Genomic DNA, 14,295 nt, shown 5'->3' with positions numbered 1-14,295 from the left:
CAAAGTGTTTGGGGCCCCAAGACTAGGAATGGCGCAGGGCCCAAACTAGGAGTATAGATTGGGTGGGGTGGAGGGGGGGATGGAAGGGTGAATGTGGTTTAGGGAGTCCCGGCGCGGAGAGCTGTGCTGTAGACTTACCCCAAGAGGCCTGAGGATAGTAGTCGGTTGTACTTTCTTTTGTGTGTTTAAGACCATACAGTTGGCCTAGATAAGCCAATTTATTTTGCTCTTAAGGTTGTTTGAGGATCTGTTCTTCAGGGGTCACATGGGCTTGGGAGAAGCCCCTGGCTCCTTTCTTTTACCAGTTCCATCTATGTGAAGATAAGTCAATGGTCCTGCTCAACTGTGGCTGGCTTCACTTGGAAGCATGGAGGAAATGTTTCCTCTGTATTTTTGCATTATAATTTTACTTTTTCTTTTTGAACTTCTCTTTTAGACAAGGTCTCCCTGTAGCCCCAGCCAGCCTGGAACTTGCTATATAGACCAGGCTGGCCTTGAACTCACAAAGATTCGCCTGCCTCTGCCTCCCAAGTGCTGGGATTAAAGGCATGTGCCACCATACCTGGATTGTAAATATATTTTAAAAATATTTTATTGAGTATTATTTTTTAGGTTTATGTGTCTAAGTGTATTGCTTGTGTATGTGAAAGTGTACCCGCATTGTGTAATGCCTGCAGAAGTTAGAAGAGGCCATTGGATCCCATGGAACTAAGTTATGGACAGTTGTTAGCCACCGTGTGGGTGCTGGGAATCGAACCTGGGTCCTCTGCAAGAGCAGTGGGTGTTCTTAACCACTGAGCCATCTCTCCAGTCCCTTATTTTTCTTAATTAAAAAAATTTTAAGCCCAGCATGGTGGCACATGCTTTTACTCCCAACACTTGGGAGGCAGAGGCAGGTGGGTCTCTGTGAGTTCCAGCCTGGTCTACATAGCAAATTCCAGGGCAGCTGGGGCTACAGGGAAACCCTATGAGTTTGTAGTATATACCACCATACCCAACTCTTCTCTATTTTTTTCTTCAGACGTGTTCTCAGAGTTTTCTTTGCCTTCCTTTCTGTGTACTAATCAGTTGTCCAGAGAGTGGCAGCTATCATTCAGCAGAGCTTGAGCTAAGGTCTGGCACACAAAAGGTGTTGATAAATGTTTGGTGAATTGCCAATGAATTTGCAAACTGAACCATTGGAAAACCCAGTTTTTTATATATTTATATTGAATTTAAAAATATATATTGAATTAAATGACCTAGAAAAGCTTGTGATAGGATTTTCTTTTAGTTTCTTTTAATACTTAAAAATGATTTATTTTTATTTTATATGTATATGGATGTTTGACCTGCATGTATGTAAGTGCACCTGTGTTGTGCAGTGCCTGTGGAGGTCAGAAGAGGTTGTTGGATCCCCTAGAACTGTAATCACAGATGGTTGTAAGCTGCCATGTGGGTGCTGGGAACTGAATCTTAGGTCATCTGCAAGAGCAGCCAGTGCTCTTAATTGCTGAACTATCTCTCCAGCCTTCTTTTAATGCTTTTAGTATTATTTGATATCTAACTAATGCAAAGCCTAAAGAATTATTACCATAAAATCTTAAAAGGATGTATTTAGCTTGTATTTATTTGAAAGTAAGGTTTACCTTATTTTGTTTTCTTTCCTCAGACAGCTTAGTCTATTGAATAAAGAAGATCTCTCCAATGTTAAGTGGTAGGGAAGGAGTAGCATTTTAACATTTATGTAATGCTGTTATATTTAGAAAAGAAAAATATGATTGCCTATTAAAACAAGGGAATAATTAATAGTTTTCGGGATTGATACTAAGAAAGCATTCTTGAAGCTAGAGAGATGGCTCAGTGGTTAAAATACTTGCTGCTCTTATAGAGGATTGTAGTTCAGTTCTGAGCACCCATGTTGGGAGACTCACAGCTGTCTGTAACTCTAGCTCCAGGTGATTCAACATCTTCTGACCTCTGTGGACACCTACAGATACATACTCATATATATGCAGATACATACACATAAATAAAAATAAATTCTTAAGAAAAAAAAAGAAACATTCTATTATATTGTTCTTAGTCTCTTAGGGAATTCATAGACCCTTTGAAGTTGACAAAATTATTGACTTCTCCAGAGAAATGCACTCATGCATAAAAGACAGTTTTGTAATTCCAGGGGAGTAGCCTTAGAAGGCCCATGAATTTCAGGTTGAGAACTCCTCCATTGAAAGCTCAGGTGAGGTTCTGATGTTCCTTGACAGAAAATAGTACTTTTTGATTTTCAATATGTAAAGAGAAATAGTTTTATCTAATTTTAATTTGAACTCTGTATTTATATCTTCTGTAGATTCTGATTTGCTTCTTGTAATGATGGCTTTTGTTTTGTATTTTGCTTCCTCTTTAGCATCTGGACCATAAGAACCGTGCTTATTTTCTTCTTTTCCAAGAGAACAGAGAGAAATAGTAAGTTTAAAGTTCTAAATATATTTTATGAATATACATTAAAAGCCTCCTGTCTTACCATGTGCTATTTTATAAGCTAGGTTGTGAGATAATTTATTGAAACAACAGTGTGGTAAATATCTAAGAGTTGCCAGGCGTGGTGGTGCAGGCCTTTAATCCCAGCACTCAGGAGACAGAGGCAGGCAGATGTCTGTGAGTTCAAGGCCAGCCTGCTCTACATAGTGATTTCCAGGCCAGCTCAGACTACAGGGAGATCCGGTCTCAAAAAAGACCCCCTCCCCCTCAAAAATCTAAGAGTTGTTTACAACGTAGCAAAGTTTACGAATTGTAATTCTGTGTTGTTTATTTTGAGATTTTATACAAAACATTACTTTGAAGACATTATATTTAATTAATCTTTATGAAGAACATTGTACAGAATAAAATACAGTATATATCTTCTGACTTGTTCCTGTTCTTTTAACTGTACCATTCTCTCATGTCATAGCCCTTTCACATTGTTTTAAATGAAACAGGCAAATTACAAGATTTGCCTCTGTGTTTGTTTTATGTATTTGCAAATTTTAAAGATTTTAAGGTCTTAAAAATATAATAATTAATTAGAGCTATATATATTTCATGCTAAGTGAACTTTCTATGTGGTGTGCTCTTTAAAAAAATTTTTTTTATTGAGCTTTTGTAATTTCATACAACAGTTCTTAACCAAATTTAGACCCCCGTTCCCCATGCCCTCCATTCCCCCACCATACCTCATGTATTCTGCCATACACATTAAGTCCCACCCAGCCAAGCATTTGTACCCAAATGTTCTTCAGTGTAAATTTGTCCACTGGAGTCTAGTCAGCCCATCTAGAGATTGTAAGTAAGGCATACTCTCCCTCACTGAGTATCAACCAGTCTCCAGTAGTTCTCAGTCTCCAATAGTTCTCAGTTCTCAATCTCCACCCATTTCTCTCCTCCCCTCTGGGCCCTTGTTTAATTGAGTTGGTATGGGTCCTATGCTAGGTGCTACCATTGCCACAAGTTCACATGTGCAAGTTTCCAATGGCCTGAAAGCCTCTGCTTCCCTGTGTTCAGGAACCAGCCCTGGCTCTTACAATCCTTCCGCCCCCTCTTCCACAATGGTCCTTGAGCTGTGGGTGGATGAGGTTCAATATAGAGTTCCATCCAAGGATACATGCTCTGCAGTCTCTTATTTTTCAAAACTTGGCAGGTTCTGCCCTTCTGTGTACATCATACTCTGTTGTATATGGAAGCTTTACTGGCGAGAGTTGAGGAATGCATTAGTTTTCTCTCTACCCCTTGTTCCACTATGTTCCCTGAGTCTTACATGTAGAGATTCAACTGTAGATGTGTCATCTAGTACTTGGCATCTCTCAGATGTATATTTTCTGTGTCTGACCAGTTGTGGAATTCTGTAGTAACCTCCATCTGTTGCACAAAGAAGCTTCTTTGATGAGTGGTGTTCAGTATGCTTGTCTGTAAATATAAGGATCCGTATTTAGCATATGGTAAGAAATTTCATTTGTCTAGCGATATGAAAGAGATAGGGTTTTCTCTAGGATCTGTGTCTTCTCCTGCCATGTGTATTTGGCTGAGTTTACAGTGTCACCCATGAGTTCACTCCCATTGAGAGGGCTTTAAGTCCAATTAAATAGCTTTTGATTGCCTCCCAGATGACAGTCCACTATTGCACTGATAGAAGTAGTTAAGGTTATTAGGGTTTAGGGCTGGTTTGGACCATTGATTGTTTTTCTCCCTTGACAGTTTGCATCTAGCATTATGATAAGTAAACTTGAGGTAGAAGGCCTCCAGGTCAGCTCCTGCTCCATTGCTCTGAGATCTGTATCTAAAGCATGTCCTGTCTTCAGCAGTAGGGTCATACTACTAGTTTTGGGAAATAACCAAGAGGTTTGGCTAACCAAGAGGTATTATTTTGAGAGTCCTGGACCACTCCCACCAACCACTCAAAGGGAGGTCTCTTCTGTCAGCCACTGTGTTCCTTGCCAAGCAGTTCCCAGGTATACATATGCACTAATGTTTACACACTGTATGGGCATTTCTTTTGGGGTTTTGGGGGCATCACATTTCCCTCTAGGATTTCTACTCCCCCCCCAAGAGTCATTCAACAAAATACTTGCAAACTTCATACAGACACACATCAAAAAGATCATCCACCATGGCCAAATCAACTTTATTCCAAAGATGCAGGGATCATTCAACATACATAAGTCAATAAATGTAATAAAACATATAAATGGGCATAAAGGCATAAGCCACATGGTCATCTCAATAGATGCAAAAAAGGCCTTTGACAAAATCCAACATGCATTCAATGTTAAAAGTCCTAGAAGGAACTGGTCTGGAGGGAACATACCTCAACATAATTAAAGCTATATACAACAAATCTATAGCTAGCATCATTCTAAATGGAGAAAAAGTAGACGCATTCCCATTAAAATCAGGAACCAGACAGATCTGTCCACTGTCTCCACTCCTTTTCAGTATAGTGCTTGAAACTCTTGCAAGAGCAGTAAGACAAGAAAAGGAAATTAAAGGAGTACTAATTGGAAAAGAAGAGGTCAAATTATCTCTATTTGTAGACAACATATTATATATGAGATCCCAAAAATTCCACTAGAAAACTCTTAGAAATGATTAATACTTTCAGTAAAGTGGCAGGTTACAAAATGAACTTACAAAAACCAGTAGCCTTTCTGTATATCAATAACAAGCAATCAGAAAAGCATTCAAGGAAGCATTCCCATTCACAATAGCTTCAGAAAATATTTAGGAATAAACCTAACCAAAGATATTAAAGATCCCTACAGTGAAAGTTTCAAATCTCTAAAGAAAGAGATAGAGGAAGGCACTAGGAGATGGAAAGACCTACCATGCTCTTTCTTGACTGCATAGTATAGTGAGCTCTCCTAAACCCGTCCTGCTTAAACAGTTTTCAACTCATGGTCAGTCTTGTTTCATTTTTGCCTTCAGCTACTTCTTCACTGCTTATATTGCTTTGAAGTGTAGTCCACAACAGACTCATAAATAAAAATATAGCACAATGCATTATTATACTTAGAAATATTAATATAAAATATCAAATATTAGTATTAAATTTCCAAGTCTTAGAAGCATTATTTGCTTTAAGAATATTTAACTCAGTATGTAAATAAGGTTGTATAAATAATATGGTTTTTAAACTACTGTCCTTGCTTATGACATCTCTTCTGTCCAGTTTAGGATATGTGATCTAGACTAAATGACTATTTTCAGAAAACTATTTATGTATATATATGTGTGCCTCTGTGTGTTTATATGCACCAGGTGAATGCTGGTTCTTGCAGAGGCCAGAAAATGATATCAGATCACCTAGACGTGGAATTACAGACAGTTGTGAGCCATCCCTGTGGGTGCTCAGAACTGAACTGGGGTCCTCTGCAAGAGCCACAAGTGTTCTTAAGTGCTGAACCATATCTCCAGCCCCTTAAATATGCTTACATATTTCATTTTGTCAGAGCAGCTAAACTTATTAGGTGAAAATCATAAACATATTGACTAAACTTAAATCTGATTACAAATATCAAATGTGTACTCAACACTGTTGCATAGTCCTATTGTAGTTCCTTAGTAAAAATTACTTATTTATTTTGTGTATGTGGTCATATCTGTGCCACAGTCCATGTGTGGAGGTCAGAGGACAACTTTCAAGAGTCATTCCTCTCTTCCTACCTTGTGAGTCCCTGGAATAGAGCTCAGGCCATCAGGTTTGATGGTAATGTAAGTACCTTTACTCTCTGAAGTATCTTGCTGGCCCCATTTTATGTTGTCTTTGAGAGCATTGTTTGATACTAGGTATCTCCTTAAGTTACTGATACCAGCTTCCCCACCCAAAACCAAACCAGAATCAACCAGTTAAGCAAATAAAAGGCGCCAAAAGTCACAAACTAACCAGTAAACCACCATATTTAATAAAGCTTACCATATATAAAAGTAGATGCTAAGTAATTTTGCTAAATAGCAGACCTTTGGGAAAATCTAAGTTGTAGAACAGAATAAAACACCTGTTAATATCTCTACAAACTCCTACAAAATATATTCTATCATTCTTAACTAATATTTTACTTTATAAAGAAAATAGTTATAGGCAGGTAAGATGGAGAGCTACCTCTACCATTGTCTGGTTAACATCACCTCTAGTCAATATGTTTTTGTTTTTTATGGGATTTCTATTTTTTGGGGGGGTGAGGTTGCATTGTTTTATGTAGCCCAGGCTGGCCTTGAGCTTGCTCCATAGCAAAGGATAACCTTGAACTCCTGATCTTTCTGTATCTCCCAAGTGCTAGGAGATACAAACATTACAGCCACGTGCCACCAAGTTTTTCTTGTTATTCTTGAAGGGTGGATTTCATCCCATTATGGCTAATCCTCATTTATGCCTGGATTTTAGGTTATTCTAACCATCTGAAGAACTTTGCTGTTGTAGTTACCTCCTGTAGCTACCTTCCCTTTGACATCTATTGTCACCTGTTATTTTGTTTCTATTGGATTATTCATAGTGACATACAGTTCTACTTCAATACAACCATGGATGGGGTGGGAAGTATACAACTGTGACCTCACAATTCCTTAATTACCACCCATTTCTCTCTCATTTAGAGTAAAATGTCTCAAAAACTTTTCTGTGAGCGTGGTCAATAACTCCAACATCACAACTACCCTGAACAAAATAAAAGACTGACTCTTAGAGTGGGCCGGAACTTGGAGGACACTAGTCCCTTAGCTATCTATGAGAACTGTTTGATGGATCTCTTCTATCCCTCCACACTGTGCAGATGGAGCTTTCTTGTGTCCTCACCCTGTGCTGATGGAATTGACTCTGGAATCTGGTTTCTCCCACTGTGCCCCTATACCCCCACTTCCATGAGGCCACATCAATAATTTATTCAGAATGGTTTCTCCAACTTCATTGGGGGAAGTACAAGTTTAAATTTGCCTCTACCCTTATCTCAGTAGACCATTTGGCCTTTTTAGCCCTGGTATCTCATTCATCCAGTCACAAGTTCTTCCCAACAGCCACTATATCTAATGGGTAATACTTGTAGCACTTTACTGTTAATTCTAAAGCATACCAGCATTGATTCATTGATTATCTTTGTGGGTGGAATACCAAACTGAAGTTGCCAACGAGACACCCAAGAGGATGATTTTTCTTGGGTTAATTAAAAAGTCATTAGTTCAGATTATCTTCATTAATAAAAGTCATTCATACAGTTCCCCTTTGTTTTATAAATGAAAAAGTATGTCCATCAGGGTGGTCAGAGGTGGTACACTAGTCACTGGTGGTATGCTGGAGAATCAGAGGATGTCATCTTAGATCTCTGGAGTAGGTAGGCACGAGCAGAGCAACATTGGAGAAGGCACAGGGAACAGGACAGCTATTCATTCGTGGTTGAATTTCAGGAAAAAGTCTCTTTGTCAAGGTAGTGTTTCCTGGCATGGCTTTACCAGTCACACTAGGAACCAAGGAGGCCTGTAGGAGAAAGCACAGATTTGGAGTCTTGTCTCCAATTAATGAGAGAAACCAGATCCAGCCATTAATCAGTTAGCTTTTAATTTAGTTTATATAAAACCATGAGTTATGATAAAACTTATCTTTTAAGATGCTTTTCCAGCAAGTAGGGGAGAAAATTGAGGGGAACTATTTGGAAGATTTATAAGTTGCTTTTAAAAAATTAAAAATATAATTTGTTCTGGATCCTTAATCCGCCCTTTAATGTATAATTTTTATAAATAATAAATGAGTATAATTATGGCTTATTCTTAGGGTAAAGTAGGGAATGTCATGAGAGACATGAGCTTTTCAAAACTGACAAAGAGATAAAAGTTAGATACACAGGCAGAACCACTGTTTGTTCTGACTTGTATTTTAAACAACACAAGCAGATTTTTATGTTTGAGCAGTAGCAAAATAAAATCTTAAAAAGTATTGACATATATAAGCCAATTTAAAAATGACCAAAGGAATTTGAGTAAATTACTTTTTTTAAATTAATTTTTTTTAATGTATATGAGTGTGTTGCCTGCATGTATGTGAGTGCACCCATGTCGTGCAATGCGGCAGAGGTCAGAAGAGCGCTTTAGATTCCCCTGGAACTGGAGTTAAGGTCGATGCATAGCCGCCATGTGGGTGCTGAGAATTGAACCCGGGTCCTCTGCAAGAGCAGTCAGTGCTCTTAACTGCTGAGCCATCTCTCCAGTCCCTACATAAATTACTTTTATTTGCCAAAGTTCATTAGGACAGACACCTGGGGTTCGAATTCTCTCAAGACGATGATGCCTGTTGATTGCCAGTTAAGACAGGATTGTATTAATTTGTTGAGTTTGTACCTGTGATCATTGAAAAGACAATTGCAGTGGCTAATTTCAATGATTTGTGTTTTGTCAAAGCCAGTTATCAGTTCTGTCTTCTCATTCAGCTTGGTATTCTTAAAATATTTTATTTACTATTTTAATTTTATGTGTATGAGTGTATTGCCTGCATGCATGCAAGTGCACCTGTGTTGTGCAGTATCTGTCAGAAGAGGGCATTGAATCCTCTGTAACTGGAGTTATAGAGGGTTGTTAGCTGCCATGTGGGAGCTGGGAATCAAACTTGCCTCCTCTGCAAGAGCAGCCAGTGCTCTTCATTGCTACCCCATCTCTCCAACCCTCAACTTGATCTTCTTAAATGATTTTTTAAATCACATTTATTTATTCATGTATTTGTGTGTACATGTATTTGGTTGTATGCATGCTATGGTGCATGTGTGGAGGTTGGAGGACAACTTGTGGGAGTCAGTTATCTTCTCTTACCATGTGGGTCCTGGTACTTGAACTCAGGCTTGGCAGCAAGTACCTTTACCCCCTGAATCATCTTGCTAGCCCTCACTTGATCTCTTAATAGCATTTGAACTAAATTGCTTACTCTTTTAATTACATGTTTGCATCATTAAGCTTCTTTGACAGTACACTGCTTTGAAAAAAATTTGTTTATACTTTACTGTAATTCTATGGTTTTCTCCTTTTGATAATTTGTTTAGATCCATTGGATAATTCATCTCTAAGTGATTTAATCCTCTCCCACATTAAAATACTGTTTTTATTTATTTATTTTTATTTTATGCATATGAGTGTTAGGCCTCCATGTGTGTAAGTGCACCTGTGTCCTACATTGCCTGTGGAGAACAGAAGAGGGCTTTGGAGTCCCTGGATCTGGAGTTATGGACAGTTGTTAGTGGCCGTGTGGGTGTTGGGATTTAAACCTGGGTTCTCTGTGAGAGCAGCCAGTGCTCTTAAAAGATTCTTTTGTCTGCCAAGGTTGGACTCGAGAGTGATGGACTCAGGATTTGTTTTCAAACATTTTAATAGCTGTTGGAGTGGCTAGAATCAGTGTCAGTTCCCTCTCAAAGACTTCTAGATAGGGGGAGAAGAAAAATTTAGCCATCATTTTAGAACAATAGTGGGTTATCTCCCTTAGCTACAGGTGGGCACTACAGTATTGCAGATCAAGATTTGAAGTCTTACATCTGAGCAGCACTTTCTGCTTAGAAACAAAATCATTGGTGAGAAATAATTGTCTAAATAACATTTTATATGGACTTAAGCCTAATGTCTGGGAAGTGTAATCCCTTGAACTCTTAAAGAAATGTACTGATCACGTTAATCTTTGGTTATACTTTCCTTTTGGGACGTTTAAGACCATATAGTTGTCCCAAATAAACCAATTTATTTTTACTCTTCAGGTCATTGCAAGATCTGTTTCTTAGGGGTCACATGAGCTTGAGAGAAGGTTGTGGCTCCTTTCTTTTACCAGTTCCATCTATGTGAAGATAAGTCAAAGGTCCTGCTCAACTGTGGCTGGCTTCACTTGGAAGCATGAAGGAAATGTTTCCGCTAAGTTGACCCTCCTCTTTGTAGACTGGACACTGGTTCAAGTCCATCTGGTGGGGTCTCCACGGCCTCCCTGAACAGGCAGACAGGTGACTTACCACAGTACAGGACATTTGAAAGGAAAAATGAGGAGGAACCCAATAGAGGGATTCTTTTGGAAGCTCTCATCAAGAAATCCCAGTGGACTCTGATATGAACATTTGAAATTTGCCCTGTTTTGACTTTTTTCTGGTTCCCCATCTAGAACTTGTAATGCTAGCTAACTACTCTTGCCTTTACTTCTCCTTCACACTTCCTATTCACCAGTCAAAGACCTTCTTTTCTCCTTACAGATAAGAGTTATGAAATTCGAGAGTCTTTTAAATAGACCCACTAAAGGGGTACCCCAATTGCCTCACCCTTTGTCCCTGTTCAGCATGGAAGAAGCCAGAGTGGTCTGCATCCTGATTCCCTGTTGATAATTTGGGTAACCTCTTCAGAGGATGGAGTGATAAGCATAGGAGGTAGGAATTGGCTAGGCAGTTAGGGTAAGAAAACTCCAAAGAAAAGTAGCCAGTTTCTTGACTAAAAGTCAAAATGTCCTTGGGCCTCTTAGCAACATACTCTGTTCCAAACGCCAAAAATGTCAAAAGTATTTGGGAGGTCTTATCTAATTCCTAAAAGATTTTAGGGTTACTGCTTCAGAGGGGGAAATATTGGAGTAGCAAAAAGCCCCGTTAAAAAGAAAGAAAAAAGAAGAAAAAAAGAAAAGAAAGAAAGAAAAGAAGAAAGAAAGAGAAAGAAAGAAAGAGTACAGGAAGTTGTCAGAAAAAAGTGATGGGGAGATATGGGAGGTGTTGGAGGGGAGGGAGTGGGTGTGGATTCAAAACACCTTATATGCATGTATGAAATTCTCAGTGTTTTGTTTTTTTTTTTAAGATTCTTGAATCTAAGTCTATGGTTCAAATTCTTCCATTTAGTTGCAGGGAAAAGTATAACCAACTGGGTACCTGACATTTCCACTTGGAAGTGTCGTAGGCATCTCATACATAAGAGGACCAAAAAAATTATTATTGCTTCATCCCCTTTTTTTCTGTTCTCTTTATCTTCTTCTCCTTATGCCTTCCTTTTCTCAGTAAATAGGTATAAAACTGATTGTCAGTAACTTCATTTGTCAAAGCTCTCCAGAGAAACAGAACTAATAGAAGATTATCAATCAGTCAATCAACCATCTATGTACCTATTATCTATCTAATCTATTTGCCTGAGAAGATCCAAATTTTGTAGTTCGCTAATCAGAGACCCCGAGTGAGAAAGAGTGAGTTAATAGTTTAGTTACAGTCTGAATCTGAGAATCACAAGAGCCATTAGTGTAAGTTCTAGTCCAAAAGCTCACAGGTTTGAGACCAGGAAGAGCTGAAGTTTCAAGGTACGGGTCTGAAGGCAGAAAGTTTCCAACTCAAGGCAGTTAATCATAGGATGTTTCTTCTTAATGCAGAAATCAGCCCTTTGGTTTTATTTAAGCCTTTAACTGGTTAGGTAAGGGCTACCTTCTTAAGGAGGATATTCTGCTTCACTCAGTGGACCAACTCAAATTCACTTCACACACTCACAGACATCCAGAATTATGTTTGACCAAAATCTGAACCTGCAGTATCCAAGTCAAGTAACACATAAAATTATTATAAAACAAAACAAAAAATCTGTGTCATTCTTTTAAAAAATTAAAAATTTTTTATTAGCATGCAAAGAAATAGGCTTCATTATAGCATTTTTCAAACAAAATTTGTTTTCTCTTTTCTCCCATTTCCATTTTCTTCCCCTGATCCCTAGTAGCCTCCTGTCTGCCTCCATGCCATGTGTGACTTTTGCCCTCTCTCCCACTTCTCACTGCCTCTTGTTTCCTTCTCAAGTTCCCCTATCTAGTTTCACAGTCTGTACCCACTCTCACACCCCATTATTTACATATGTACAAACATTAAAAGATAGGATCCATGAGACTCAAGTGATGATGGCTCAGTGGTTAAGAGCATTGTCTACTCCTGCAGAAGACCTGGTTTTGATTCTTAGCACCCACATGACAGCTAATGGTGTCTATAACTCTAGTTCCAGCGGATCTGACACTTCTGTCCTTCGAGGGCATTGCACATAAATGGTGCACCTATACACATGCAGTAAATCACACATACTCATAAAATAAAAATAAATGAACCAAAAAAATTTAAAGTTAGGATCTACATATGTGAAAGAGCATATAATTTTTGTCTTAGTTGGGATCACCTCATTAATGTGATTCTTTCCAGATCCATCTATTTCCTTGAAAATTTCATAATTTTATTTTTCTTAGCAGCTGAGTAAAATTTCATTTTATTTGTATATGTATACATACATATGCATACATATATATCACTTTCATTATCCATTCTTCTGTTGATAGGTTCTAGGTGGGTCCATTTCCTACTATTGGGACTAGTGTAGCAATAAATATGGGTGTGTCAATATCTGTGGTAGGATACAGAGTCCTTTGTGTATATGTCCAGGAGTGGTATAGCTAGGTCATATGGTGGTTCTATTTTTTGTTTTTGTTGCTCAAGCTACACTGTTGTAGTTGTTTTTTTTTTTTTAAGTCTTTCCAGCATGTTCTCTAAACTCAGTTTCTATGTAAACTGGGAATAGAAATGTTTGGTTTGGTAGGACTGCTATTAGTATTAAGCACAACTGTTTGTGGAAGTATATAAAACTGCAAAGTCCTGTTCTTGTTTTCCAATCTTTTATTTTTATTCCTTAAGTAGATTAAGAAAGACAATACAGTATTGATTTGAAATAGAAATATGTATTTTTTTGCCTACTTTCTGACTTCAGTGTACAAGCTTTTAGTACATTAAGTATAATATTTGCTCAGGTTTTTAAGAATATTGATAACATTCTATCAGATTAGTGAAATTGTTTTATTGTTTTAAATGATTTAATGTTCGAATAGATGGTGAAAAGATAGTAAGAAGTTTAAAATAAATATGCTGCCTGACTTACAGGAATAACCAAATAGTAAAAGATATGAAAACTTATTTCAGGAGTCCTCAGTACTGCTAATTTAAGGAACTTACATGTATGAATATTTTTTGAACTTATAAAAAGGCAACTTTGAATTTGGTATTATATAAAATATTTTTTGCTTTAAAATTTATTTCAGGGGTCTTTTAAAAAATTTACCAATTCCTTTGAATAGACATTTGTATGTATACTTAAAATAGTCTTATGAAAGCTAGGTGTGGTGAAATGCACCTTTAGTCCAGCACTTGGGAGGCAGAGGCAGGTGGATCTCTGAGATTGAGCCCAGCCTGGTAGGCTACAAACTTCCAGGCCAGCTGTGACTACAAGGAGACCCTGTCTCAAACCCAAACAAACAAAAACAAAAATAGTCTTATGAGAGATTATCCTGTAATTTTATCCATTTTTAGAAAAAGTTAGGTATATAGTAGAATTTTTTTTTTATTCCAGAGGTAATGGTCATGTCTCTGATTCTTGTTCTCTGCTTTAGTTCAAGTTGAACTCAGTTAAAGTAGAGATTGCCAAATTACAGTTCAGACTTGCCCACCTAGCTTGTGGTCTATTCCATTTTGAATAATTGAAATAACTAAATAAACAATTTTGATATGGAAATTCAAGTTTTGATTTTTATTGGAGGATAGTGCTGACATTTGCTTCTTTGTTGTAAATAATTACTTTCATTCTGCAATACAGAGTTGAGTAGTTGGACTAGACTGTATGTAGTATTCTCATCACATTAAATTGTTGTGGAATAAATCACATCTTAGACATTGCTATGATGCATCACAATGGTGCAGTTATAACTTATTAACCATATTAATAGAAGAAGAGAAAAAATAAACTGAAATGTTGTTCTTTTAGTATAAAATAGAGTACAGACTATCCTCC

General features: G+C 37.6%; 1 protein-coding gene across 1 annotated transcript in view; it reads left to right on the top strand.

The window, feature by feature from the left end:
- Positions 1 to 14,295, top strand: part of Lnpk (lunapark, ER junction formation factor) — a 90,283-nt gene that overhangs the window by 43,133 nt on the left and 32,855 nt on the right. The window contains exon 5 of the mRNA XM_008855305.2: positions 2,390 to 2,448. Within this exon, the coding sequence (XP_008853527.1) occupies positions 2,390 to 2,448 (59 nt within the window). The remainder of the gene's footprint in view (positions 1 to 2,389; positions 2,449 to 14,295) is intronic.

The sequence above is a fragment of the Nannospalax galili genome, unplaced genomic scaffold (genome assembly GCF_000622305.1).
Source record: "Nannospalax galili isolate Female #2095 unplaced genomic scaffold, S.galili_v1.0 scaffold346, whole genome shotgun sequence".
NCBI classification, from domain to species: domain Eukaryota; kingdom Metazoa; phylum Chordata; class Mammalia; order Rodentia; family Spalacidae; genus Nannospalax; species Nannospalax galili.
This window is presented reverse-complemented; position numbering and strand designations above follow the sequence as displayed.